General features: G+C 40.5%; 1 protein-coding gene across 3 annotated transcripts; it reads left to right on the forward strand.

Annotated features, from left to right (window-relative positions):
• Nucleotides 1–6: 6 nt before the first annotated feature.
• On the forward strand, nt 7–27299 carry SERAC1 (serine active site containing 1). Of its 3 annotated transcripts, none has more exons than XM_033056789.1 (17): nt 7–41; nt 2191–2282; nt 3600–3636; nt 3939–4075; nt 4401–4490; nt 5408–5539; nt 7041–7162; nt 10570–10698; nt 12040–12153; nt 14652–14814; nt 16992–17142; nt 17906–18047; nt 18811–18911; nt 21853–21950; nt 22493–22675; nt 23039–23182; nt 25038–27299. In XM_033056789.1, the coding sequence occupies exons 2-17, from the start codon at nt 2192–2194 to the stop codon at nt 25166–25168; spliced, it is 1965 nt and encodes a 654-aa protein (XP_032912680.1). In that variant the 5' UTR covers nt 7–41; nt 2191; the 3' UTR covers nt 25169–27299. The 3 variants fall into 3 exon arrangements, with proteins under 3 accessions (XP_032912680.1, XP_032912681.1, XP_032912682.1); XM_033056790.2 differs by lacking the exon at nt 7–41 and adding an exon at nt 95–353; XM_033056791.2 differs by lacking the exons at nt 7–41; nt 2191–2282 and adding an exon at nt 2722–2940.
• The last annotated feature ends 234 nt before the right edge of the window (nt 27300–27533 follow it).

Here is a 27533-nt window from a genome sequence, read left to right on the forward strand (position 1 = left end):
CGCGGGGGCGCCGTAGGGAGTGGCGGCGGCGCAGGCGGAAGGTGGGAGCGGCGGCCCGGGCGGGGGGCGCGGGGATGGCGGCTGGCACAGGACGGGGGGCTGGAGCTCAGGGTAACGGGTGCTTAGTTCCTCTCCAAAGGAAGAGAGGCACAGGGTCACCTCCGCCTGGCTCCTTGCCCGTTTACGTGTTGCATTGCTTAAAGTGTGGTTTGCGGTGGTGTTTTCGTTTTTTTGTTGTTTTGTTTTGTTTTTTTTTAAATACGTCCCAGTTGCGCAGTCGCGAGGCGGGTAGCTGGGACCGCATCCTGGTGCAGGACGGGGCTTGGAGCTGCCTGGACCATCTGTGAAATAGGGTGCGAAGTGGGTCCTTTTGCACTGTATTTGTGTGTCCCAAACATGGAAATGCTCAGTGCGCGCTCCGAGAGCAACCGGCTGGACCGGGGCCAGTGGGTCCAGGGAGGCGATCCTGCCCCCCTCCTCCGCTCTGGGGCGGCCTCACCTGCGGTCCCCAACATCAGAAGGACGTGGAGCTGCTAGAGCAAGTCTAGAGACGAGGGCTGGAGCAGTTCCCCTGTGAAACCAGACTGAGGAAGTTGGGGTAGTTCAGCCTAGAGAAGAGAAGGTTGCATGGAGATCCCATGGCAGCCTTGCAGTGTCTGAAGGGTCCTACAGGGAAGTCAGAGAGGGATACTTGGTCAGGAACTACAGTATAGGACAAGGAGCAATGGGTACGAACGAACAAGGGAGACATTTAAATTAGATATTTTGAACGAAATTCCTGACTCTGCAGGTGGTGAGACACTGGAACAGATTTCTCAGGAAGATTTTGGATGCCCCAACCTTGGAAGTGTTGAAGGCCAGGCTGCATAAGGCTGTGTCTGGTGGGAGGTGTCCCTGCCCATGGCACAGGTGTTGGGATTAGGTGATCTTTGAGGTCCATTCCAGACCCTTAACATTTGATGATTTGATGCTTGCTCTTGGACCTGAACAGAAGTTCCTGGCAACAGAGAAGCAATACTCACTTTGATCCTTCTGTGTTTGCAGGTGCATGTTTTAAATTTTAGTTATTGTGGCACCTGCTGTCACTGAACCACATGCTTATTTCAGACTGTGATTCTGTGAATAAATATAGTAAAGAAACTGTCATGAGACAAAGTTTGGAGACAGGAGAGGTGTCTCTGGAAGACTGATTATCAAAGTCTTAGAAGTGTTTCACAGTGTGGTGTACTCTGCTGAAGTGAATGGGTAAACAATGTTCAAATGACAGAAAAAAAAGCAGTCTGCAGTGATTGTGACAGTGCTGGGGTAATGCTGATGTTTTCCAAAAATCTCCCAAACACATGCAAGAGAGAAGGGAAAAATTAAAACTTTTGGGGAAATGAGAAAAGAAGGAAGACACATTAAAGGAAGAATACAACAAAAGATGTTGGACATTGACAATAAAAGTGATATAAGCACTTTTCTTGGTCTGCAGAGATTCCTTTAAATTCAAGGAGAATATCAGGCTTCCATATTTCAACATCAGGTTTACATATGTGACATTTTATCATTTTGAGTCAATTGTGGTTGTGGTAACAGAGACCTAATTTGACAAGTGTTTGATTAGTATGTGAGAGATACTGATGTGTTTTTACATCCCTTTAAACACATTGACTCAATATTTCACTTAGTATAATTGCATCAATGCAGAGACTAAAATTTCACATAGAAGATATGAGTTTCATGTTACTTCTGCAGTGTATGAAACCTAGTTAGTAGAAAGACTTACTTTGCCAACACAATAAATTATGAACTTTTAAAAGCAGATGGTAACTGAGTTGTATTAAAGCTCATGTCATACTGAGTAATATCTTGATGGAGTTAGGATCATATATGGTATTTAGGGAACAGTGACTAAGAAGTAGGAAAGGAAACTTAAAAGCAGAGAACTGGAGGTACTGAGTCACTAAAATCAACAGTAACATAATTGATAAAAAACCGCTTTAAACTTTTCTTATAATTGAAATTCAGCCCATTAAATTGAGAATTTTATAGAGTGCTTTAATTGGAGTGCTTTATATGGAGTGAAATGACACAAAGATGGTTTATTGTGACCTTTGCTGTAACAAGACAGGGAAAGAATGCTACAGGATTTCTGCTGTAATTCTCAAATCAATAATTTTTTTTCTTTGTCCCCCCCTCAATATCCAGAATGTCAGTGGCTGCTTACTGTGTATTTTGCTACAGAAAAATAGGAACCTCTGGTCCAGCCACAAAAAAACACCTACCCTGGAATGATATCAGTAAGTACAGTTCATTATGTATTGATCTGAAGTGTTAATAAAAAGGAATGACATGACACTATGCATAATTAAATGATACTCAAGTTTTAAGCCCTTGAATACTTAGTGATTAAAAGTATTCTGTTTTGTCCCTGCTCTCTGCTTCTGACCTTGCTTTGCATAGTATGATACGTAATATGATACCAGCAGATTATCTGTGAACAAATAGGAGCAGTAGATGAGGGTCTTTCCCTAACTAAATGTGATCTCCTTAAACTGTCTTCAATTCTACTTGTATCTGATTTTTTTTGTAATCTCTAGACCCATTAAATAGTTACATTCATAAACAGTGAATAAACTTGTTTCTATTATTTCTTTTTCCTTATTTAAGCTCTGCTTAGTCTCTATTTCTTTTGGTGCCTTTGGCATATAATGTCAATTCTTACAATTCTGAAATTTATTTCTGAGCATCAAAGATAGGATATTTCAATTTCTGCTCTACAGGAAGCATTGCATTTTTTTCCTTTTTCAAACTTCTCTGCCTGTTATTTCTACAACATGTAGCTGCTGCCTCTTGTCTGCATAAATTCTTATGGCCTTACAAAGATGGAAGCTGGTAGCAGTGGTTATGGGGCAAATCTCCCAATTCATGCTGAGGAAAAGAAATTATTCATGATAGGTGAGATGTGTTCCATTGGGTTTACTGCTACTGGTAATAAGAGTTTCTCTATATAGAGATCCCCATATACCAGTAATCAGATCAACTTTGTACGTACAAAGTAGCCAAAATCAGGAAGGAATCATTAGGTTTGAAATGCAAATTGTTGCAAGTAGCATGTATTTATTATCTGTTTGCTTTATAAATTAGCTACAATGGAATTATTTTTTAAAATATGTTTTCTTATGGAGACTCTACAAGACTTCTCAACATACATAGTCCTGTATGTAATAATATATATTGAAGAAATAGCTGCAACATGTAAGAAAAAGTTAACTCCTTAAAATTATTTAGAGTTCCAAATCACTGCTAGTGTTACAGGCGTTCTGGTAGCTGAACAATGAATGCAATTGAGAGGTAGCAATATTCAAAGTAAATAGCACTGACAGGATTCATGTTTTATCGTCTTGCTTAGGAGAGCAGGAAGTAAGAATCAAGTAATGTTTTCTCCAGTTGTAAATTTTGGTTAATAATTTCTTAAAAGCTAGAGAGCAATATAAATTTTTTTAAAGCTTGATCTTACTGATTGCTATTCTTACTGTCTGATAATCAAATGGTGACTGTTTATATTGAGGTGATGCACACAACTTTGTTTGACATTTGATTTTAATTTTTTCAAGGAAAAATTGCAAAGGTAACTGGATCGCTTATACTAGGGTAAGTTGTAACTGATGAGCATATATGTAATTTATGGATACAGTTAAAATTTTATTATGTGTCTCTTTCAAAAAACATGATAATATTGGTGGAATGGTGGAATATAGTCTTGAAGCACAATTTCTGATAGTTATAGCTTATTTCAAGTATTTTATAGCCTTTTCTCTGCTTTGCTAAATCAGAATAATCTGCGGACTATTATATATTTTGTAAAATTTGGATTATTTATACCAATAGGATTGCTATTTTTTTCATTATATTGTTTTAGTTGATATTCATATGCAGTTTTCTTTTCTTTGAAGAGGTTTTGTATTCATTACATATGAAGTCCTGTCCTTAAATAAGTTACTGCAAATCGATACTCAAGCTCTACATCAAGAAAAACTTAAATCCTATGTGTACGTACGTATAGCATCTCTAAGTCCAAGTGAATATCAAGGTAAGTTGCCTAATTGTTTGAGTTCTAAAAACAGAATTCTAAGAGAATAGAATGTTTCTGGAAGTCACCCTTATATAACAAGTAAAATTGTATTTCCTGAAGTCTGTTACCAAGAAATGTCACCAAATTTATTTTTAACTGCTGGCTGGTTTGGGTTTTTTTTAAGATAGTTCTTTCTATATATAGTTCCCTATATATGAGATAATTTTCTTTATAGAATGTCTATATGTATATGTGTGTTTATTTCTTTTCCAATATATTTATGAAAAGTGATGTGAGGGAAATGTCTTTCAGACTTCCAGTAATATAAAAATTACTCTTGTAGGGATTACATACAAAGCCAGAAAAGAAATCCATAAAGCAGTGAGGAGAATTCTAGAAACAGAAGCTAAAATCTTCCGGAGACCTTTTAATGGTATGTATTGAAAGCAGGACTTAATCTGTGATTATTATTTTTTAACAGTAAGAACAGGGCAACTAGGAAGTAACTTTCTTACAAAGTTAACACATTATTTTGTTCTTGAAACAGTGAAAATATAGCTTATCATTCCTATATTTATATGGATTATCAGTCAGTTGCTTATTTTCTGTGTATTAAGACAATTTCTTTTCCTAATTAAATGAAAGTGATGGTTAAGAGGAGATTTGAGGGTTGGGTTTTTTTGTTGTTCCAGAAGAGGTTTAAAAGTCAAGACACCAAGTTAATATTGATACAATTTTTGTGTAAAAAATGGTGTTTGTGGGATGAAATATTCTGAAAATCTCACTTTAGAAAAGTATGTATGCTTTCATCAAAATTTACAATATTAACTGAAATCAGCACAGTTTTTTGGAACAGTATTTCTGCTTTTTCAAGTAATTTGAAACAATTTCCATTTGTATCAGAAACTGTGCTCCTGAGGTATACTGTCTATTCTCATTTAACTCTCACTTACATGATTATAACAAGTGTATCTCCACTGTCATCTTAGGAAATTAATTTTTCAAGGTTAGAGCCTCAAGAGTTGCTAATAATTTGCAGCTCCTGCTGGTAATTCTGGTTGGTAAGTGCCAACCAGGGATTATGTGTATCACATAGATACATGAAATATCAACTTGGTGCCACTAAAATGAGTCAAACTCAGCATTCTAGGATCAGCATTTTACTGATGTCATTCTGTCATTGTTTATTGTACTAATTTAAGGCTAAAATGTCACACTCTAAATTACTGTGAACAAGTAATATTCAAATATTTTTAAAAACTACATATTTCCTTACTCCACAAATAGAAATGTGGCTGTTTAAAATGGTCATTAACAATAACTTGGATTTAATTTGTTTCTTGGTCAAAGAACAATTCAGTACCTTTGATGGAGAAGATCATGAATGTGCCTTATGGCTTCTCTTAAAGAGAAGTCAGTCAGAAGACAAAGCAATCCGACTGCAGGCTGTACAAGACCTGGCAAGCAACAGTCACTGGCATGGTAATGTATGCTGATGTAGTCTCATTTGTCCCAGAAATTCCGCAGAGTCTTAGTTAGCCATTCCAAGTCTGCTGACAACATGAAGAAAAGCTAGTAGCTGCTAGAAGCATAAATATGCTCTGAAACCTGGTCTAAAACGTGGGCAAGTTATTTACATTTCAAGTAGCTGTTCTTTGCTAATACCCTGACACACGGTGCAAGGGTCTGCAGTGCAGGCCTCTCTCTGTTTCCCCACCAGAGGATTGTAACTAGTGCTGTGGTGTGGGAGAGCAGTTCATGTTCTTTAGTTCCTTGGGTTTTCTGTTGGGATTGCTAATGCAGTTGCAAGTTTTGACAGTGATTTTTTTAATAAGCCTCTGTAGGAGTGAGGTTAAGTCCATGGTTAAGTTAATAAAAATTTATTAGGAACTGATAGGTGGTAATGACAAACCAGAGGTGAAGGACTTGTATGTGCAAGCATTATCTGTAAGCCTTTTTTTTTGTCCTAGTTATTATTTAATAGTAATAAGTTCTCCCTCTTGCTTTAGCAGTAAATATCCTTGAAACCCCAAGTAATGGGGAGGTGCGTGTATGTGTATTTGTGTTTCCTCTTCTCCTGTCTATCACCAGGCTACATAAAGTTGGTGACATTCTATTCTGGACTCTCAATTCCACACTGTGGGATTTATCTTGATTCAAATTGCATCTTTAAAATTCTAGTTTCCAAAGGAAATTTATACCAGAAAACTGTATTTAAAAATGTTTGAAAAGCTAGGATGTACCAAAACTGAGTTTTGTTCTTTGTAGATGAATAGTGGTAGCAGGTGATTTCAGAGCACAAGATCAGAAATTTAGTTGCCTTTTGTTATCTCCCTTTCTCTGTAGTGCTCATTGTTATAGTATTTGGACATTTTACAATCACTAAATATTCTTGCCAACTGCCTCATGAGAGAAACAAGCATTTTTTTAACCTGATACTACAAAGCCAAGTCAAAGAAAGTTTAGGACTGAAAGTATGCTGATTTTTTACAACTAGGACAAAGTGTTCAGCTAGGACCAAAGTGTTCCGCTCCAGTGAGTTTAGTTTGCAGGTATAAATGATCTCCATCAAAGGAAAAGTGTTGCAAATCTATGACTGTGAAAAGTATGTTTTAAATGGCATGTTAGATTTGTTCTAAATTGGATAACAGTAACAGGAATAAAAGCAAATTTTTGTGGAAAAAAGTGTTGATCCACTTCAAGGTCATATTTTCTTCAGTTTGCCACTGAATTATCAAACTGCCCTGTAATGAACAGGTAGTGTCCAGGTGTATTTCAGCTCGGTGTAGTGCTGGTCTAACATCTGCAGTTTTTAACTTTTGGGATTTGTGGCTAGAAAATCGAAGGGTTTTTTTAAGTAGACTCCAAAGAGATGGTTCTTCTTTCTAAGTATATTTGCAAAGTAGGTCACAAGCTACATTTAAAACAAAATCAAGTATTTAAGATTAGTTTTAACCCTAACATTGAAATTTTTGTATAACAGATTATCAGTATGGCACAGTTGCTCAAACCTGTGATCAAAGGACTGCTATAGGTTTGGCTCGATCCAAAGATGTCGACCTTCGCTTTTTCCTGCCTCCACCACCATTGCCAAAAATAAAGACTGTAAGTAAAGGAAAAGTAGGTATTAGATGACTCTTAGACGCTTGCTTTTTTACTGCTTTTGTTAACTGTTGAAAGTGAAGTTCTTCTAAAGTAAGTAACTAGTAGTAAAATATCAAAATACAAAACTGTAATATATACTGTACCCCTGGAGTATATCTGCATTAGGGAGTGGCAGGATGGAAAGAAATATTGTTGAAAGCATTGAACAATTATTTTTTTTGGACTGTATATCCACATGACATATTTACAAGCAGTGAAGTCTGAACCAGTCTGACAGACACACTGCTTGTCTCTACCCAGTAGGCAATGTGAAGAAATCATTCTGGATTGCCTTGTTGTCACAGAATCCTACACACACTGTGCTCCTTTGCCTCCTCAGTACCACTTGGTGCTCTGCTGTAGGCCCACCTCTTCACTGCCAGTTTTTGGGTGCCAGCAGATCCTTATTGGATAAATTTGGCCTTGCTTTATTTTTAAGTTACAGTAATTTCACGAATACAAGCCGCACCAATTTGACCAAAATTTTGGTGGAAACCCGGAAGTGCGGCTAATATTCCGGGGCGGCTAATCTATTAACAAAATTCTAAAAGCTGCCAACACGGAAGTGAGAGCCCGCGGCAGCCCCAAGCCAAGCTGGAGCCCGGCCGGCCCCGGCAGAGGTGGGAAAGCCTGGCAGAGGCGGGGCCAGCAGTGTGGGGGCGGGCGGCAGAGCCTGAGCCAGCAGGGCGGGGCAGGGAGGGCGGCAGAGCCTGAGCCAGCAGGGCGGGGGAGCCCGGGAGAACTGGGGCTAGCAGTGCAGGGGAGCATGGCAGAAGCAGGAAGGCCGGCGGGTGGGGCTGCCTGGCAGCGGGGGAAGCCCAGCAGAATCGGGGCCAGCAGCGTGGGGGAGCCCGGCGGTGCGGGGGCCTGCAGTGCCGGCCAGGGCGAGGAAACGCGGCGGCGGTGCAGACGGGAGGGGGCGGCCGGCGAGCCTGGTGGCGGCGGCGGCAGCCCTGCCGGCGGGGCGAGCGAAAGCGGCGCTCGCGAAAGCGCCGCCGCGAACCGCGAGCCGCGAACCGCGAGCCGCGAACCGCGAGCCGCGAGCCGCGAGCCGCGAGCCGCGAGCCGCGAAAGCGCCGCCGCGAGCCGCGAGCCGCGAGCCGCGAGCCGCGAGCCGCGAACCGCGAAAGCGCCGCCGCGAGCCGCGAACCGCGAGCCGCGAAAGCGCCGCCGCGAGCCGCGAACCGCGAGCCGCGAAAGCGCCGCCGCGAGCCGCGAGCCGCGAGCCGCGAGCCGCGAGCCGCGAGCCGCGAACCGCGAGCCGCGAACCGCGAGCCGCGAGCCGCGAACCGCGAGCCGCGAGCCGCGAACCGCGAACCGCGAGCCGCGAGCCGCGAGCCGCGAGCCGCGAACCGCGAGCCGCGAGCCGCGAAAGCGCCGCGGGGCGGGCGCGGCGCTCGCGAGGCGCGGCGCGGGGCGAGCGAAAGCGGCAGCGGGGCGGACGGCGAGCCCGGCGGCGGCAGCCCTGCCAGCCGGGCGAGCGAACGCGGCAGCGGGGCGGTGCTGACGGGAGAGGGGGGCCAGCGAGCCCGGCGGCGGCGGCAGCACCACCCGGCCAGCCCCGCCGAGCCGTGGCGCTGAGCTGGGCCACCCGGCCCCGTCGGCAACCATGAGCGGGCCGAGCCTGCCTGGCCCCGCCCCGAGCCAGTAAAGCCCGCTATGCCGCGATCCTGTTACTAATTGGCCAATTTGTGAAAGCTGCGCACGGATTCTCGCGACGAACGAAAGTGCGGCTAATATTCCGGGTGCGGCTTATCTATTGACAAAGACAGCAACATTGTCGAGGCACCGGGGGTGCGGCTTATAATCCGTGCGGCTTGTATTCGTGAAACTACTGTAATTTTTAAGACATTTTAAATGTGTGTGTAGATTTTATATATATGATGGTCTGAGGAGTCATGTAATCAGCTTCTTCAATAAACAGGCATATGAAGTATAATATACAAGGTGGTTTGTAATGCTAATAGAATGAATAGGGGCAGAAGGCCCTGTCAGAAAATACCAGTGTGTTTTAACCAGCAGAGCTCTGAATATTGGTTTTGATTGGGTGTGATATTCTCAGTTTTTGCTTTCTTGCTTTTGTGTCATTATGTGATAGTGGATCTGTACCTGTCAGTCCTTAAATACTAGGTTACACTAGTATATGGTTGTGGATATATTTTTACAGCAGTATGGTTGCTAGGAGTTGCCAATCTGCTGCTAGGAAATTGAAGCAAATCATTGTGGTAAGTCTACGCAGAAAAGTCTCCATCTCTGATTTTATCAAAGAATTAGAATAACAACAAGTTCAATGACTGTGGGCAAATAAAATTCCTTTGTTGAATCTATCAATCAGTATATGGATTGTTAAATGAATACTTAGATTAATATTTTAGACAAAACCTTAAAGTAAATGTCTTTGTTCTTTACTAGTAATTTATACATTTATTTTAATGGAGCAGCACCCAAAGCACAGTATCAAGAGTTTTTGAATGAGGAACGTGATTGTCCCACTCTGCTCTGCACTGGTGTGGCCTTGCCTTGAACACTGTGTGCAGTTTCGGGCACCACAGTATAAAAAAGACATTAGACTATTAGAGAGTGTCCAAAGGAGGGCAACAAAGATGGTGGAGGGCCTGGAGGGGAAACCACATGAGGAGTGGCTGAGGTCTCTTGGTCTGTTCAGCCTGCGGAAGACTGAGGGGAGGCCATTGCAGTTACAACTTCCTCATGAGGGGAAGCTGAGAGGCAGACCCTGATCTCTTCACTCTGGTGACCAGTGACAGGACCCAAGGGAATGGCCTGAAGCTCTGCCACGAAGTTTTAGGTTGGATATCGAGAAAAGTTTTTCACCAAGAGGGTGGTTGAGCAATGGAACGGGCTCCCCAGGGAAGTGATCATGGCCGCAAGCCTGGCAGAATTCAAGCAGCTTTTGGACAATGCTCTCAGGCACACAGTGTGATTCTTAGGGTGGTCTTGTGCAGGACCAGGGGTTGGACTTCTATGATCCTTGTGAGTACTTGCAACTCCGAGTATTTTATGATTCTATGAAAATTTCTGTGTAGTTAAGGGTGAAATTTTAAGTTTCCTCTGCCATGAGGAACTGGTTTTTCTTCTGTTTTTTGGAACCATTAGAATAAGGTCACCAAAAAATGAAGTGTAGAGCTTATTTTTTATCATTTATTTGGTGGTTTTTTAATTATCAGTTTCCAAAGTCTTTAGAGATAAAACTATTAAACTGAAGTTGCAGAGCACTTATGTCCAGAGTTCATATTTTATAACCTCGTTAGTATGGCTGATTCCATTATTTCAAATAGTTCTCTCTTCTGGATTTTGCTTCATGCTTTGAACAAAATAACCTAAAAGCTGTTTGTGCTTACTTCTTTCAGGATTATCCCATAGAAGATGAACTTCGCTTGTTGTTGGTATCTTTGCCTCAGACTGGTCTTGATCCATGTGTCCAGTACTTCACATCTCTTGCATTACGTGAAAGTAGCCAGACTCTTGCTGCACAAAGGGTGAGTTTCCATCTGCAGAACAGAGCTCTCTGGGTTCTTTGTTCCTGCAGAACTCCAAGCTTAAAAACAAATATTTTTCCATATTTTTGATCATTGTAAGAGGAAGAGAAATACAGACACTTTGTGATTGTAAAACATGAGCAAAATCTCTTGTAAATACAGTCTGTCTGCTTGAAAGCTTATTTATATTTCCCAGGTGTACTGGTTGAAAGATGTAGTTAGATATCTTACAAGCCTTCCCATTAAGCAGACATTTCAACACTGTCCAAAACATTAGTTCCTCTTGTGCTCATAAAATGATTTTTCACACTTCTTCTTACTGTTTGAATGTTCTTTTACTGATGAGATTATTAATCTCAAGTCTCTAGCAAAATGGTAGGTGGTTAGCGCACCTTAAGTAGCAAACTCTGTTATATCACATGAAAGTGCCTCTCTGAAATTGGTCCCTGTTACCAAACCAGAATTGGAGTAGTCTGCGGTCTGTTTGGACCTAGATCTAGGAATTCTTCAACTGAATCTGTGCACCGACTTCCTAAGTGGCTTTAGGAATGTCATGTAAAGTTCCATTATTGTTTAAAAATAATAATCATGTCAGTTTCATCCACTCTCTCTTGTGAATTTTCTATTTTGTTGGTTAAAAGTTCTGACTTCCTTAATCAGTGATTGTTATTTTCTTATAAGATGCAATAACAAAAATGAATGTCATTTTAATAACAATGCTTGTCAGTCTTTGTTTAGAGTTTTCAGAGTGCAATAACTCTTTATTTTCTATGACAGAGTTATGTGTGCTATTTTTACACTATCACTCCTTTACTGTTTTCACAGCCAGAGCTCGTGCTACAAAGGGAGCTTTGGTAAGACGCCACACTTGGAAGTATTTTGATTTTTATTGAGGTTATGTTGGTCTTTCTGCTGCGTGATTAAGAGACTGGTCTTCTGAGGCTGTGCCACAATAGAAGACCTTTCTTCCTTCTCTTCTAAGTTTTGCAAGTCTAGAGTTAATCTGATTCTTGCTTTTTTATGCTTAAGCAAATTATCTTAAAAGATGACATTCATTAACAAAATGAAAATACTACATTTTTCCCCTTTATTGTATGTTTTGAAGTTAATAGACTAAGGAGACTACATACTGAAAATCTAGTTAATATTTCCACTTTAAAATAGTAAATACTTTTATGATGTACCATTGTGTAATTTTTGCATTTTGTAAAGTGCATGCATGCTGTGCACTCTTTAAAGCAGTTTCTATAGATCATTACACACTTAACATTCTAGATTACAAATCCTTTTATAATGTAACTGTTTGGAATGTGGTACTATTTGTACGGTTTTTCATTTCAGGGAGGCTTATGGTGTTTTGGAGGAAATGGACTTCCCTATTGTGAGACATTGAGTAAAATCCCTTCAGAGACAGTGGAACTCTTTTGCTTGCAGGCTTTAGTACAGCATTCTAAGGTAACTTGTCTTTAAACTGTAACTGAAAAGCTACATTTATAGACATTGCTTTCTAATGCACTCTCATATATTGGGAAGGAGTTGCCATTTCCTTGTCTCCTAACCCATTCTCCTTCTGTAAGAATGTTTAAACTACAGTAATTTAACGAATACAAGCCGCACCAATTTGACCAAAATTTTGGTGGAAACCCGGAAGTGCGGCTAATATTCCGGGGCGGCTAATCTATTAACAAAATTCTAAAAGCTGCCAACACGGAAGTGAGAGCCCGCGGCAGCCCCAAGCCAAGCTGGAGCCCGGCCGGCCCCGGCAGAGGTGGGAAAGCCTGGCAGAGGCGGGGCCAGCAGTGTGGGGGGCGGGCGGCAGAGCCTGAGCCAGCAGGGCGGGGCAGGGAGGGCGGCAGAGCCCGGGCCAGCAGGGCGGGGGAGCCCGGGAGAACTGGGGTTAGCAATGCAGGGGAGCATGGCAGAAGCAGGAAGGCCGGCGGGTGGGGCTGCCTGGCAGCGGGGGAAGGCCAGCAGAATCGGGGCCAGCAGCGTGGGGGAGCCCGGCGGTGCGGGGGCCTGCAGTGCCGGCCAGGGCGAGGAAACGTGGCGGCGGTGCAGACGGGAGGGGGCGGCCGGCGAGCCTGGTGGCGGCGGCGGCAGCCCTGCCGGCGGGGCGAGCGAAAGCGGCGCTCGCGAAAGCGGCGCTCGGCGAGCGAAAGCGGCGCTCGCGAAAGCGGCGCTCGGCGAACGAAAGCGCCGCTCGCGAAAGCACCGCTCGCGAAAGCGAAATCGCCGCTCGCGAAAGCGCCGCTCGGCGAGCGAAAGCGCCGCTCGCGAAAGCGCCGCTCGGCGAGCGAAAGCGCCGCTCGCGAAAGCGCCGCTCACGAAAGCGGCGCGGGCGCGGCGCTCGCGAGGCGCGGCGCAGGGCGAGCGAAAGCGGCAGCGGGGCGAGCGAAAGTGGCAGCGGGGCGGGCGGCGAGCCCGGCGGCGGCAGCCCTGCCAGCCGGGCGAGCGAACGCGGCAGCGGGGCGGTGCTGACGGGAGAGGGGGGCCAGCGAGCCCGGCGGCGGCGGCAGCACCACCCGGCCAGCCCCGCCGAGCCGTGGCGCTGAGCTGGGCCACCCGGCCCCGTCGGCAACCATGAGCGGGCCGAGCCTTCCTGGCCCCGCCCCGAGCCAGTAAAGCCCGCTATGCCGCGATCCTGTTACTAATTGGCCAATTTGTGAAAGCTGCGCACGGATTCTCGCGACGAACGAAAGTGCGGCTAATATTCGGGGTGCGGCTTATCTATTGACAAAGACAACAACATTGTCGAGGCACCGGGGGTGCGGCTTATAATCCGTGCGGCTTGTATTCGTGAAACTACTGTACTGAGACTGGTGTTAAATACACCCATTCATGTAACTAAGTAGTTTTTTTCTCATGGGAAAGTGGAAAGTGTATGTAAGTTTTGTTGTTTCTAATTCACCCTTACAAGTTCCCCTGTACTATACCTGTATGTATCTTTTAAGAAAGAAAAGGGCAGCTCTGAGACTCTAATGCCAGGTTTCCACAAAGCAAAATAGTCTCATGAATTTACTCTAATGAGAAACTGGAACAGAATGCAAACTTTACCTATACACATACATACCTATTCTTTGGCCACAATATTGCGCAGCAAGGGCTAATGCAGTGGCCTTCCCAGGAACAGTCTGGTTTTTTGCAGACACAGATGAAGAGTATGGAAGACATTTTGTAACAGTGATGCTTCTTGTTTCCTGTTGCTACATTCTTCTGTGTACATTTAATTGATCAGAAGCCTAGAACACTGAAAAACAGTGTTGAGACCACCAAATGGTTACTGATAGTTGGGATGGATGCTGTGCAGTTCCCCATATTCTTTTCACACCTTCCATATACATAGAAATTCTGACTTAGTCTAGAATTTGTTATATTCTAGATTTTCAGTTTAAGCAAGTTGTGAGTGTACTCATTCCAAATGCCTGTTGAAAGTCACAGATTTGAGGATATCAGCAGTTCCAAAGCTACTGTGCATATTCATCTGGACTAAATTGTTGCTCTTAGGATTAGTGGTGTGATACCAGTACTATTTGGAATGTAAAAAAACTTCTTCATTTCAAAGAGAAGGAATTATAGATACTGCATTTTGGGTGATGGACAAGTGGCTGTGGTTGAGAAAGTGCTTTAGCAAATACAGACAATTGACGTGTTCAGACTCTCTAACTTGAGTTGAAATTTGATCATGCCAAGCAGAGACCATGTAATCTCCCTCGGACATGAAGAAGGGTAAAGAGATGGTACTCAAAGATTTTCATGTTGTCTATTCATAGGCATTATGCATTTTGCATGTTAAAATATCTATTTCCTCTACAAATAGATTAATAATAATTCCTATGCAACAAGGACTGTGCTATACCCACTTCTAGAACTCCCTCATTTATTAATTAACAGGATCTAAAACACCTTTTGCAGAATGTCTATTTATTGTCACTGTATTTACTGTGTAATGCCAGATTTCTTCTCACTGTGATAAAATTGAAGCTAAAGGAGGCCTCCAGCTACTGCAGAGGATATACCAGCTACGCAAAGATTCAGCAAAGATACAGAGGAACATAATCCGTATTATTGGGAATATGGCTTTGGATGAACGTCTTCACTCATCCATAGTACGTGCAGGTAAAAGGAAAACTGTCTCAGTGGTAGATTTCTATTCCAAAATTTTCAGATAAATAAATTAAATAAATAGAAAATATCAATATGCTTTTCTGTAAATTCAAGCTGATGTCTGCCTGTTATATACAGTGTGCATTTTTACACAAAGGAGAAGTAACAAAGGGAAAAGATGGTGAGGGTGATTAAAAAATTGCAATGGCTGTGATATGAAGAACAAATAATTAGACTAAGACAGCATGGAAAAAACAACTGAAAGAGAATATGTCTGAGACTTGTAAAATTCTCTTCACTAGCCTAGAGAAGGCGAAGAGGGAATGGTCATCTGCTGTTCATTGTAATGCAAAACCAAAGGTTCTTGTACTTTAAATTATAAAGATAAAGAACAAATAAATGGTATTTTCCATATACTGCATGACCAAAATAAAACTTGCCACAAAACATTATGGTAGTTGAAGACTTACAAAGCTTCAAAGATTGATGAGACAAATTCATGAAAAGAAAAATCCATAAAGTTCTACACAAGGAAACCAAGCTGACTACAGAAAATCCAGGGGTATAGACTAGAATCAGAATTGTATAATTTTCCTTCTATTACTCTATTCTTATATTGTTCTGCAGCTTCCATACTGCTCACTTCTGAAGAAAGGCAGCTGGGCTATAAAGGCCTTTGTCCTGAGCTCTGGCACCATTCTTAAATTCTAATGATTGTTGAAACTGTACATGTAGAAGAGATTGAAACAGGAGAGTCAGCAGCTCCCTGGGACAGCTGTCAGTACAAAAGGAATTTTAGACAGTGAATCAAACTCCAGAGATGAGCAGTTAGATACTGCTAATCCAGAGTTGATAAAACTTGCTGGAGAATGCATAAGAAGAAAGAATCTCTAAGGCTCTTTTGCCTGCAAAAACTGCTGGCATAGGAAGAAGAAAAACATTAATGCACTGTGTAATAGCTGTGATGGGGTATCTGGGGAAGAACACTTATTTTTTGATTCTGAACAGGTGTTTTTTGACTCTTCACCTTGGCTCACTTAAGAAAAATGCAATGCTAGAGATCAAACTTGTTTTAGTCAGACTCTTGGCAGTCTTCCATTGTGTTTGGAGAACTGAAAGTAGACTTTAAGACAATATTCTTCTTAAGTACAACTTTCACAGTGGTCAGCATATATTCTACTTAGAAACATTATTTGAATACATTATTCTTTCAAATAATTACAGTCCTCAAAAGGTCCTAGCAGTTTTGTTTAAGGCATAACTTAAATGTCAGTTTGTTCTTTTGCTCAGCCTACAGTAAACGATCTTGAATTAGCATCTTACTGACTATACTAGTAACAACATAATGTACATGGTTTTGAAACAGTGCTCATGAAGTAAATGCCCAGGTTTTATTTATTTATGGATTTGACTGTAATGTAACTGGATTTATAGGCTGCTTTTGCTAGCAGCAATAAGATTTATCAGGATTTTAAAGAAAGATGTGCATATGCACATAAAAGATATTCCTTACATTTCTCAGTAGCCTATGACAGTTCCCATCCATGTTTACGAAAATTTTACACCTTATGTAGAGTATCATAAAGTGTTTGTAAGTCATGGTATCTTTGACTTAAAATTTTATTGAGGATTGGATCCATTTTAATTGTCTTATGTTTCTAGCATATGAACAGTGTACAAATTTTAGGATAGGAAAGATATCTTAATCACATAAAGAGTTTTTTTTACGCTGGATTTTAAAATTAGAAATTATTGTACTTTCATGTCAAGCATCATTTTTTTTAATCTGCCATTGCTCTTGTGGTCTGTTTTCTATGACTTTCTTAAGCTTTAAGCTTCATTGTCTCCATCTTCCTGCCATTTTACCTGCAAAAAGAGATCTGAGATGTGTTCTTGCTGCAGATGTACTAACCTGCTAATACGCTTTCTTCTGAGAAGGGATTCTCCTTTAGGTCATAAGCTGAGCATTAGTAAAATATATCTGAATTTTTGAATTTCATGAGATTCCACTTACTTAGCCTTGACTTTCCTGAGGTAAAGAGTAGATTGAAATAATTTATTTTGATGTTGCCGCTCTTAAGTTTTAGCATCTATTTTCGGATGTATAGTTTGATGGTTGATGTTTCTGAATTCTGTTGTTCAGATGATGTTTCTAGGAGTTAAACTGCCACTTCATTTTCTCAATGTAGGTTGGGTTTCTGTCCTTGCTGAAGTAATGAAATCCCCACACGTCATTCAGTCTTCTCATGCATCCAGAGCTTTGGCTAACCTAGACAGGGACACGGTGAAGGAAAAATATCCAGATGGTGTTTATGTCTTACATCCACAATATCGTAGCAGGTAAAGTAGAAGGAGTCATTGTACATGCTGTACCATGCTGTACTTGTTCTGCTGTTCTGTTACAAACTTTGGAAGAGTTGACATCAGATGCTGCTGTACTGATGTTACCTTGCCCCTCCTGTTCTTTGGTGGGTTGAAAGGACTGAATTTAGATTCTCAAGGTGTGGACAGAGTAATACTGTAGTGCATGGAAAATCTGAAAACAAAACATGAAATTAATTACTGCTTTGTGTGAGCTGCAACTGCTTAACCTTTGCACTTTGTCTTGGGATACAGTGCCTTGTAATTATTTTACTGGCAACAGCACATGTTCCCTATGATGCAGTAAATTTCCATCCGTAGTGATAGTAATTGTGTTTCTGGGACTAAAGCAGTCTCCAGCATGGGTGTCACTTAGTAGCAGCTATTCCCTGGGTCATTTGTGCTACTCCAGTTACAGTGAAGATCTAATGTGATGCTAAGGCTGGAGCTACCAAGCTGCACAAACAGTGGCTGGTGGGAAAAGGTGTTTTTCCTTCTAGAAAATTATGATTTGTGAGGTGGGTACTTTCCATACCTCATTTTATATATTTCTTCTGTGTGGTTCCCTAGTTTTTGTTCTTGTCTGAGTATGCTCTTTGAAATATCATGAAATGTTGTCCATAAGATAAGAAATCATATGTAGTGTTATAAAAGGCATTTTGGCATCCCTTAGGTTAAAAGTTCCAATTTGCTAAAAGAACATGTACCACGTATCTCTTAAAATTTCCTTTTGGTTGATCAGCCAGCCTGTCAGAGCAGACATCCTTTTTGTTCATGGTCTTTTGGGAGCAGCATTTAAAACCTGGCGGCAGCAAGACATTGACCGGCATGTGGATAAAAAGGCCTCAGACGGGGAAGAGGGCTACAGTCAGTGCTGGCCAAAGGTAAAAAGACAGTAATGTTTTCACATGTGGCTGCTACTTTCTCATTCATGAGAGCTGTCCAGAACATCTAGAAAGACACTGTCTGGCAGATGTCTTTTTTTAATTCAATTACTTGTAATTGGTATACAAGTGGCAGTTTTCAAGTTCCTGGTGATAATTTTTTGTTAATGAATTGTTTGTTGTTCTTGCAAGGAAAAATCCCCACTTTTATGTTCTCAAGATCATTTACATGCCAGTGAAAGATGAGGGAATGGCTGCTTTCCTTATGCTCTCTTTTTAAGGGAATGTTATTGCTGAGGAAAAGATTTATAGAATAACATTTTAAATTAAGTTCCCTATCTTACCTAGGTATCTGAGTACCCTACTTTGTGCAGGTTACTATTTAAGTATTGTTGGTGAATAAGTAATTACTGCTCCAAGCAAATTCACACTGGTAAAGCCTCTTAAGTATCTCTGTGAAACTTGAACTGATCAGTCCTGTTGGTAATCTTAGTAACTCTTGTTTCACCCAGAAGAGGGAGCCAGGAATGCACGAGTTAGAGATGAATCTTTCTTCGCCTGCTTTGTAGCTCAGGAGCAATCTAGAGTTCATCAGCATATAATAAAATAATGATAATCCAGGTGTAAAATGTACTTGGGGATTAACTGAAGAGTAAAAGTCTTGCTTGATGTTTTCCCCATAGTAACTTCTTTTCTCTGTTACTTTCAAGAGTTTAAGTACCTCAATAATAAGCTCCTTTGGTTTTGCTTTTCTTTAATTTAGACATGGCTTGCTTCAGACTGTCCTTCCCTTAGAATCATATCTGTGGAGTATGACACCCATTTGAGTGACTGGAAAGCAAAATGTCCTGTTGAGGCTCACAGGTAACAAATACAGCATCTGCAGTTTGGAGGGGAGGCAGGACATTGACTTGTAATCCTTGGGTTCACCTACTGTGAAAGAGTCAATTTTACTTCTCCTGTTACTTTGAAAAATCAAATTAGGAAAAGTATTAGTCATGGTATGCTTAAGTTTTTAGCCTTATGGATAGCTACATGTGGCAGTTTCATGAGTTCTTACAGTCTGTTCTGCTTCATTTTAAGGGAGACACTAAATTATGCTGTTAGTTAATGAAAATACAGCACCAACTTTATATCTTTTTGTAAAGTGCACAATAATGCTTCATAAGCACAGCAAAAAAATCACTGTACTGTGGGTTTATAGTCCTGATAAAATGAAGCATATGTTTTCATAAAATCATTTAGGCTAGAAAAGACCCTTCAGATGATCAAGTACAACCATTAACCCAGCACTGCCAAGGCCACCACAGAGCGATGTTCCTGAGTGCCACATCCACATGTCTTTTGAAAACTTCAAGGAATGGGCACTCAACCACTTCCTGGGAAGCCTGAGATTCACAACCCTTTTGATGAAGACATTTTTCCTAATATCCAACCTAAACCTTCCTTGGCACAACATAAGGCTGTTATCTCTTGTCCTGTCACTGGTTCCCTGGTAGAAAAGGCTGACCTCCACCCAGCTACAGCCTCTTTCAGGTTGCTGTGGAGGGTGGTAAGGTCTTCCCTGGGCTTTTTTTCCAGGCTAATCAGTCCCAGTTCCTTCAGCCTTTCCTGGTAGGACTTGTGCTCCAGACGCTTCACTGGCTCCATTGCCCTTCTCTGGACTTCAGTGTCTTTGTGTTGGTGAGGGGCCCAAAATGGAGCACAGGACTCGAGGTGCTGCCTCACCAATCCCTTCCCTGGTACTGCTGGCCATACAGTTTCTGATACAAACAAACTTGAATTCAAAAAAATGTTACTTTGATGATAAAATACAATAACTTTATCTGATTCAATCAGAGTGTAATTGCCTTTGTCAGAGGAATGGTGTTTTTATTGAACTTGAACAGAGTATAGGTCAGAGGAATATGCTACCATCAAACATGTTGAAAAATAAAAACACTTTGAGCCTGTAGAGGTTTTTTGTCTTGAACAGAATTTGGTAATTAAGTTCAGTGATCTTTAAATTAGAATCCTTCAAACATTTATGCAGATATTTAAGCATGTAACTGGTACTGTAAATTTGATTTGTGTGCTGCCGCAGAGGCATGTGCATGGCTGCTTACAGGTTAAGAATCTGAAAATTAATAATGTTTTGTATGCAGGGAAGAAAAAAAATTAAGATGTGTGTTATAGACCAGGAACTTAGTACTTGTTCATTCCCTCCTCTCTCTGGCTGTAGGAAAGATCAATGCAATTACTGCACGTAAGCAGGGAGAAAATGAGGAACACATGGCTGTTAGTGTGCTTCTTTGAAATTAGGCAGAAAAATGGCAGTAAGAAGCATGTAGGTGGTTACCTGTGAAGGTCCAAAGAAGACTGGAATTGGCTTTAAGTTGAGCCAGGGGAGGTTTAGATTGGGTATTAGGAAGAAATTCTTCACTAAAAGCATTGTCCAGCCCTGGAAGAGGTTGACCTGGGAAGTGGTTGAATCCTGATCCTTGGAGATTTTATAAAGACAGCAGATAAGGCTCTTAGGGACCTGGGTTTGTGGTGGACTTGACTGTCCACCTTGAGCTAACAATTGGACTCAATGATCTTACAGGTGTTTTCAACATAAATGATTCTATGATTCTAAGAAAACTCTTCTTGTGTCTGTCTGGAGTGTATTAAAAGAAATAAACATATTTCCTATTTTTTTTCCTAAGATAGCATCTTCATTACAAAAAGGAAAATTACATTACCTGCTATTTATGGTCGCCTAACCATAATATTTAATCATTTTATATGGTTATTAATAAATGAAAGATATTGAAGATATTTTTAACCAGCAAGAACAGTGAGGTCACAGTAGAAAAACAACATTAGGTTTGCTCTTAAATGTATGGTCTCATTCACTGTTTCAAAAGTGAATTTTTATGTCTCTCTGCTAGCCTAGAGCATGCTGTTCAACTGAAAAGGCACATTTGATTATTCTTTTCATATATGTGATAAAGCAATTTCTAGTGAGAATGCTGAGGCCAATAGAGATGAAGTGAATTATTTTGCACAGTGGTTGCCCCCATATCCTGATGTTTTCATTACCCAAGGGCCTTCTGTGTTTGATTCTTGTTACACTGCAAGGAGTAATGTAAAGTGCAAATGTTGCACTTTCAAACTTGGATTGGGCATTGGCATTGTTTTGTTTTGCTTCTTCTGCAGATCCATTTTCAAACTTCAATGTGTAATTTATCCTTTCCAAAGCTCAGTCTTCTAGTTTATAAAATGTTGTTATTGTGCTTTCATACTATTCCAGTACAAAGCATTTGGAGATTATTGTCTGGCAAGTGTAACTGACATTAGTTGTGATTTTTTTAATGTATTGGTTGATCATGCGCTTAGTTTTTAAATTTCTGTATGTTGCTCCACATTTTGAGCATTGTTTAGCAAAATACATAAGGTTTGTCCATGTTGCAGGGTGCGAAGTTCATTATGGGTTGATGTTGCTTTCATAGAATAAAAACTGTTTTGCTACAATGTGTAAAAGGAACTATATACAACTCCAGAAAACAACTTGTCAAGAAAACAGAAATGTTTGCAGAGCAAAATTAAAATAGAACTTTCTAGCAAGAGCAAGAAACTGAATTTAGCTCAATTCCCATTATCCTTGTGAAGCCATCCTTAAAAAAGTTCTTGGCCTTTTTCAATGTAGAAGCAATAATTAAATAATTAATATTTGTTTACCTAATTCACTTTCATAAACATGCAGCACTAAAATTAATTGTGTTTTAACATTGCCTTTTAACCTGTCATGCTCCATTTTGCCTGTGTTTGTTTTTGTGTGCAGGAAGTCTATTGCTTTCAGGAGCAGTGAGCTGCTTGACAAGCTCAAAGCTGCTGGGATTGGAGACAGACCTCTGGTGTGGGTATCCCATAGCATGGGTGGTAAGCATGTTGCCTGTTTGATATAAAGCATTTTCTTGCATTAAAGATTTTAGAATAAGCCGTTAACAAAATTCAGGTAGAACTGCAATTATTCCGAATAGTTTATTTAAAAAATTAGCAAAGACCTAAAAATGGAAAACAGATTTCTGCTTTCTTAATGCATTGTATTTTATAGCATATAGATTTTGAAAGGATTTTTATTGCTGTTTGTTCTTACTGTGTTGATTTAAAAACTCAATGAGTTGAAATTCATGTAAATGAAAATCCAGAGGCAAAATTTTCTCCATGATCAGGCATATAGTAAATGTCATTAGCAACACATAAAGCAAATCAAAATTGGATTTGCGTCATTCATTGACATTTTATATTGATGCCTCCTCAGGCGTGGTTTGGGTTTTTTTCAAGTTGAATCTTACATATTTAACAATCCAAGGACTAATCAACCAACGCAAGAATGTGGTTACTTGTTTCATGGTTAATATAACATGTTCATTATTTCCCAGTGATTTAAATCCCTGCATTAATTCAGCTTCTGTTGCCAGGTCTTCTAGTCAAAAAGATGCTGGTGGATGCTTCCAAGAATCCAGAAATGGATAAAATTGTAAACAACACCAGAGGAATCATATTTTATAGCGTACCTCACCATGGTTCCCAGCTGGCTGAATATTCTATAAATGCCAGATATCTCCTCTTCCCATCTGTGGAGGTTAAAGAGCTCAGCACGGGTACGTTCACTTTGCTACCATCTAGCAACAGGAACTCTGCTAATCTGTTCTTGGTGCTTTGGGTTTTTTCTTCATGCAGTCAGAAAAAGCTGTGTGAAAACAACAAACCGTCTTGCATTTTGGATTGTGTGTTGAATTATTGCAAGTAATTCTGAGTAGCTGTTTCATTTGATTGCAGGGGTGAGGGGAAAAGGGGGAGTCAGAACAAATCATTGCATATGCTAGTTGGAAAAAGGGATTGCAAACAAGATGCTACTCCTTTTACTGTCATAGTAATAAAAACATCTCTAGCAGTAGTAGTAGTCTTGCCAGAAAAATGCTATAATCTTATAACACTGCAAAAATTATGTTGCTCTTTCTCAGATTCTCCTGCCCTTAAAGAGCTGAATGATGACTTCTTGTCTTTTGCCAAAGACAAGAAATTTTCAGTGCTGAGTTTCGCAGAAACCTTACCAACACATATAGGCAGCATGATAAAACTGCATGTTGTACCTGTGGAGTCAGCAGGTGAGTGAGAAATAGCCATTTAATTTATTTATTTTGGTATATATTGTTGTAAACATCAGTAACAAGAAAGGATTATAAATATTATGGTAAAAAAACTAGAAAAATAAGTATTACAGTGTGAGAGTTTTTGTTTAAACTTTTAACTGACCTCCATGCTGAGATCAGAAGCAGCTACATTTAGATTTTAGAACAGCAGTTGTTTGTTTTGATTTTTCTAAATGAGAGTAGCATTTCTTAAAAAAAGCAGGGTAGATCCCGGTCTAATGTTGGAGCTCTTTCCTTTGGAATTATGACTAGTTGTGGTTTATCTTTGTATAGGTAGGATGCGTAGTGTTTCAGTGCCTCTGTAAATTCCAGCTATTTTCTTCTTTAAAAAACTAAGAAAGAAAATTAGTAAACTGCTAATTGAAGGAGAAAGTCGCAAAGTTGGTTTTCAGTGTTAAGAATCCTTTCACTTCCACATGTTGTGAACTCCAGCAATAGAGTTTGCCTCCTGAATTAGAATTCCTGCCATCTTTTTGCCTTTTGTAGGAGAAGGGGAAACCACACTTTTTTCCCCCTTGCTTTTATGTGTGTTCAACTTAGAAAACTGTTTTAAGTCTTATATTTTCAGTCGTTCTTTTGCACTGTCCAAGGTATCTGAAAAACAAGAAACCATTACTTTGTTAGGTTTTAGACCAGGCTTTCCACCAGCTAAATCCGCTAGAGTGCAAGGTCAGATATTCTGTAAAAGGTGGGCTATACATCCCTACTTTTCTGAGTCACTATTTAGCAGTGTTTTTACATTATGTCCTCTTGAGCAGCAATGTTTTGCAAAAATTTTTTTACAATTTTATTGGTGAGGACTGAAAAACTGGACCTTTTTTGTTATTATTTAGCAAAATAAGGTTTAAAAGAGGGCTGAATAACAGAGCTGGAATGAGCACTGTGCACTTGTAATTTTGTAGCATGTCTCTCCTCATACAGGGATGACACCTAGTGCAGCTGGAGTGCTCTTGAAAACCTTTAGAGGGCACATGGCAATTCAGTAGCAGGCCATTCACTGTTCAGAACACAGGCTGATGAGCAGGAAGTTCCCTGTTTCTTGCATGTCTACTTGGGCACATGAAAGCAGAGCTTCATCCTGCTCTAGAGTAATTTTACATGGTTAAAGAACAGAAGTCAAAAATGGAGGATTTCTCTAGAAGATGAGTGAATAAACTGGAATGTGGCAGTCACAGCATCCTTACTGGAAAGTTAGTAGTGATGGCTGTCAGGAAAGAATAAATGCTGCAGTGTGCCCTAAATCACTAGCTGAAAATGGAATATTAGTATTCTACAATTAAGCAATGTAAATATTTCATTTACCTGGAAATGTGCATAGTGATTTTGCAGCGTATTTCAGGTTCATTCTAGTCCAAATTTTAATGTCTATGTCAAAGTATTTGTGTAAGGAATATGGGCCATTAGTGGTGATCAGATTCAAGATACCATGCATTAAACTACATCCCTGATCATACCCATGCTTAAACCTCAGTCAGGACTGCTATCAGTAAATGAAGTTTTGTTTCAGCAAAGTTGTCTGTATGGAGAAATGTACATTTGTGTATTTCAAACAAAGACAGTAGAACTCTGACCTAATGGTGTAGTGTGCCAGTGTGGGTTTTGTGGCAACACAGAGCTCTATCAGGCCATAACTGAGTGTACTGATGCTTTTAGCACATGAAAAAATAATAAAGAACAGAGAGTTTTGTTGAAGATAGGAGAAGTTGCTTTTGAGACAGAAATTGCTAATGCAAGATGTTCTTTTCAGTCTAGATCATCTTATGAACTCTTTTTTTTTTTTTTTTTTTTTTTTTTTTTTTCCCTTTCCCAGACATAGGAATTGGAGACCTTATTCCAGTGGACGTTAATCATCTGAATATTTGCAAGCCAAAGAAGAAGGATGCTTTCCTGTATCAACGTACGCTGAAGTTCATTCAGGATGTTTTAGCCCAAGAACTGTGAGACTGAGGTTTTGCCATCCTTTCCTGCTTGTGTCCTGTGTTTGGTGTAACACAGAAACTTCTCCTAACATTGTCAGGGGATTTGCAGAATTACAAGGGTGCTGGGTCAATAGTATCTGCTGCTGAACAATTTCCTGTACTTCTTGAACTTTAGACACCTGTTCAGTTTAGTTTTCAAAATACATTCAAAACAAATACAAACTTGGCAAAACCAAAGTGCATTCCCAGGGTTTCTTCTTTTAGCAAAAAAAACCCCAAGCTTGCTTTGAAAGCAGGTAAATAGATACCTGGTATAAAGTCTTATGGAGAGGATTAGAAACAATTAAACGAGGTGGTTATTTGTGGTGACAAAGGGCAGAAGCAGCATATGACTGCTGCAAAGTTTTGGTTTACTGTCTGTGTTAGGGTAGCCTGACTGGAGCCTGAAAAAATTGTGTTCAAGTAAATGAAGGTGGCATTTTGGTCTAGTGGCCCAATTTTAGGAGGTTTTGTCATTTGCCTTTTCATTTAATAGATCACCCAGACTGGTCAGCAGACACAGCATGTGTTTTTCTGCATGAAAAGGAGACAGGTTGGTAGCTTGCTTTGCTTAGAAAATTGTAATTGTTTTAGTCTGTTTGTATTAATGAAAACAAAAAAAAATTCATCTTCTTGTGCATTTCCCTCCTAATCTTAGCAACTTGTGAGATTGCTTTCCTTAGGACAGTGTGTAGCTGGTCAGGGCAGTTCTGTGCTTGTTCACATTGAAGATGTGTTTAATGGGCTCAGTTTTTCTGCCTTGCTCATGGGATACACCGAGAAGTTGGTGCATTCAAATTCCTGGCACGTGTTACTCATACATGAGTATGAGAAACTTTTCTGTAGCTGATTTAAAGAAGGGCATTGAAAATGCTCAGGTGGAGCACAAATGTAGGCCCTGACAAGAAAGCTAATGCTTAGAGTTTGGAGCTGAGGTAGAAAAAAGTAAAGCAGGAAAAATGTCAGGTGATAGTAAGGCCTCACTGAAAATTACCACAAATGTTTTGGTTTCTTGGGGCCCAAATATATCTGTTGGTATAGATACAGAGAAGACCAGCAATGTCTTATTTGAGTTTATGTTTAGGATACCCTGTTGTACTGATGAGAAATCAGTATTTTTAGACAAATAAAAATATGGCAATGCACAGTCACTTTTTTTAAGTCTTAGATAGTTTGCACTGTGGTTAAAAGCAGTCTCATGTTATTGTGGTCTCTTTGCTTCCTTTCTTTACACCTGCATCCCTCTCTGAAAACAAGGTAAGGCTGTACTGCCTTTGCTGACCATTTGTTAAATAAGGTCTGTACTGATGACAGGCTTGAGGTGTCTCCTCACATCACTCCTATGAGATGGATCCAATATTACTGCCCTTCAAACGATGGCTGTGAAAGCTGCCAAGGAGGTGGATGCACCTTGCAGTTCTGCATGGGCTTGGTGCCGTGGGCACTGCAGTCCTGCCAGGTCCTGAGAGCAGCCTAGGAGGACACTGCAGCTCAAAATATGCTTCTGGAAATTGAGGGAGTTGCAAAGTAAAATTCACGAGAGTGGTACAGAGACTGTACAGCACCACACTGGCAAAAAGAGCAATTTCCTCCCTCCCCCAAGGAGATGTAGGTAAAAACACTGCATGGCAGTATTTTGTATAGAAAATGTAACAGAAATGTCCTAATTTCTAAAGAGCTTTATATTTTTTACACTGTGGTTTAGACTTCAGTGTAAATATATTAGTACACTTTGTATTCACAGAGTAGATTATGTGGGAGTATGTGGAATTCATGGTGAATAGACAAGACTTCTAATAACTAAATGCTTGTTTCATGTGACAAATCTATTGGTTTTAATAGACTCCTTTGGCTTACACAGATTCAGAGCAGTGATAATAAACATTAATCTTAGTAAATGCATCTATGTTTTGTAACTGGAATTCTTAAGGCAATGTTCTCCTTTTTGTAACTTTATTTATATATGTGTAACTTCTAAAACTAATATTTGGTGGGGGGTTGTTGGGTTGGGGGTTAGGGTTTTATTTTTTTTGGGATATAGTAATAGTAATAAAATGTGATTTTAAAATGTCTTGGATATGTCATAAAGTGTATTAAAAGTTAATGATCTGCCAGCTGTGTACTCTGGACCATGTTCATTCTTGTTAAAGGCTTGCATATTTTTTAGGCATTGTCTTGTGCTGGGAGAAAGTAACATTACCCTTCACTTGGGTAAGAGGGCACAGCGCTGGGGGCAGCTGGTCAGGCATGTTTTGCCAAACTGAGCAGTTTGTCAGTTGTGCTTTTGGATTTTGCAGCAGTGTCTTCTAAAGCGTGCACAGACATTAGTTTGAGGGCCAGCAGGTCTG

The sequence above is a fragment of the Catharus ustulatus genome, chromosome 3, assembly GCF_009819885.2.
Source record: "Catharus ustulatus isolate bCatUst1 chromosome 3, bCatUst1.pri.v2, whole genome shotgun sequence".
In the NCBI taxonomy this organism is placed as follows: domain Eukaryota; kingdom Metazoa; phylum Chordata; class Aves; order Passeriformes; family Turdidae; genus Catharus; species Catharus ustulatus.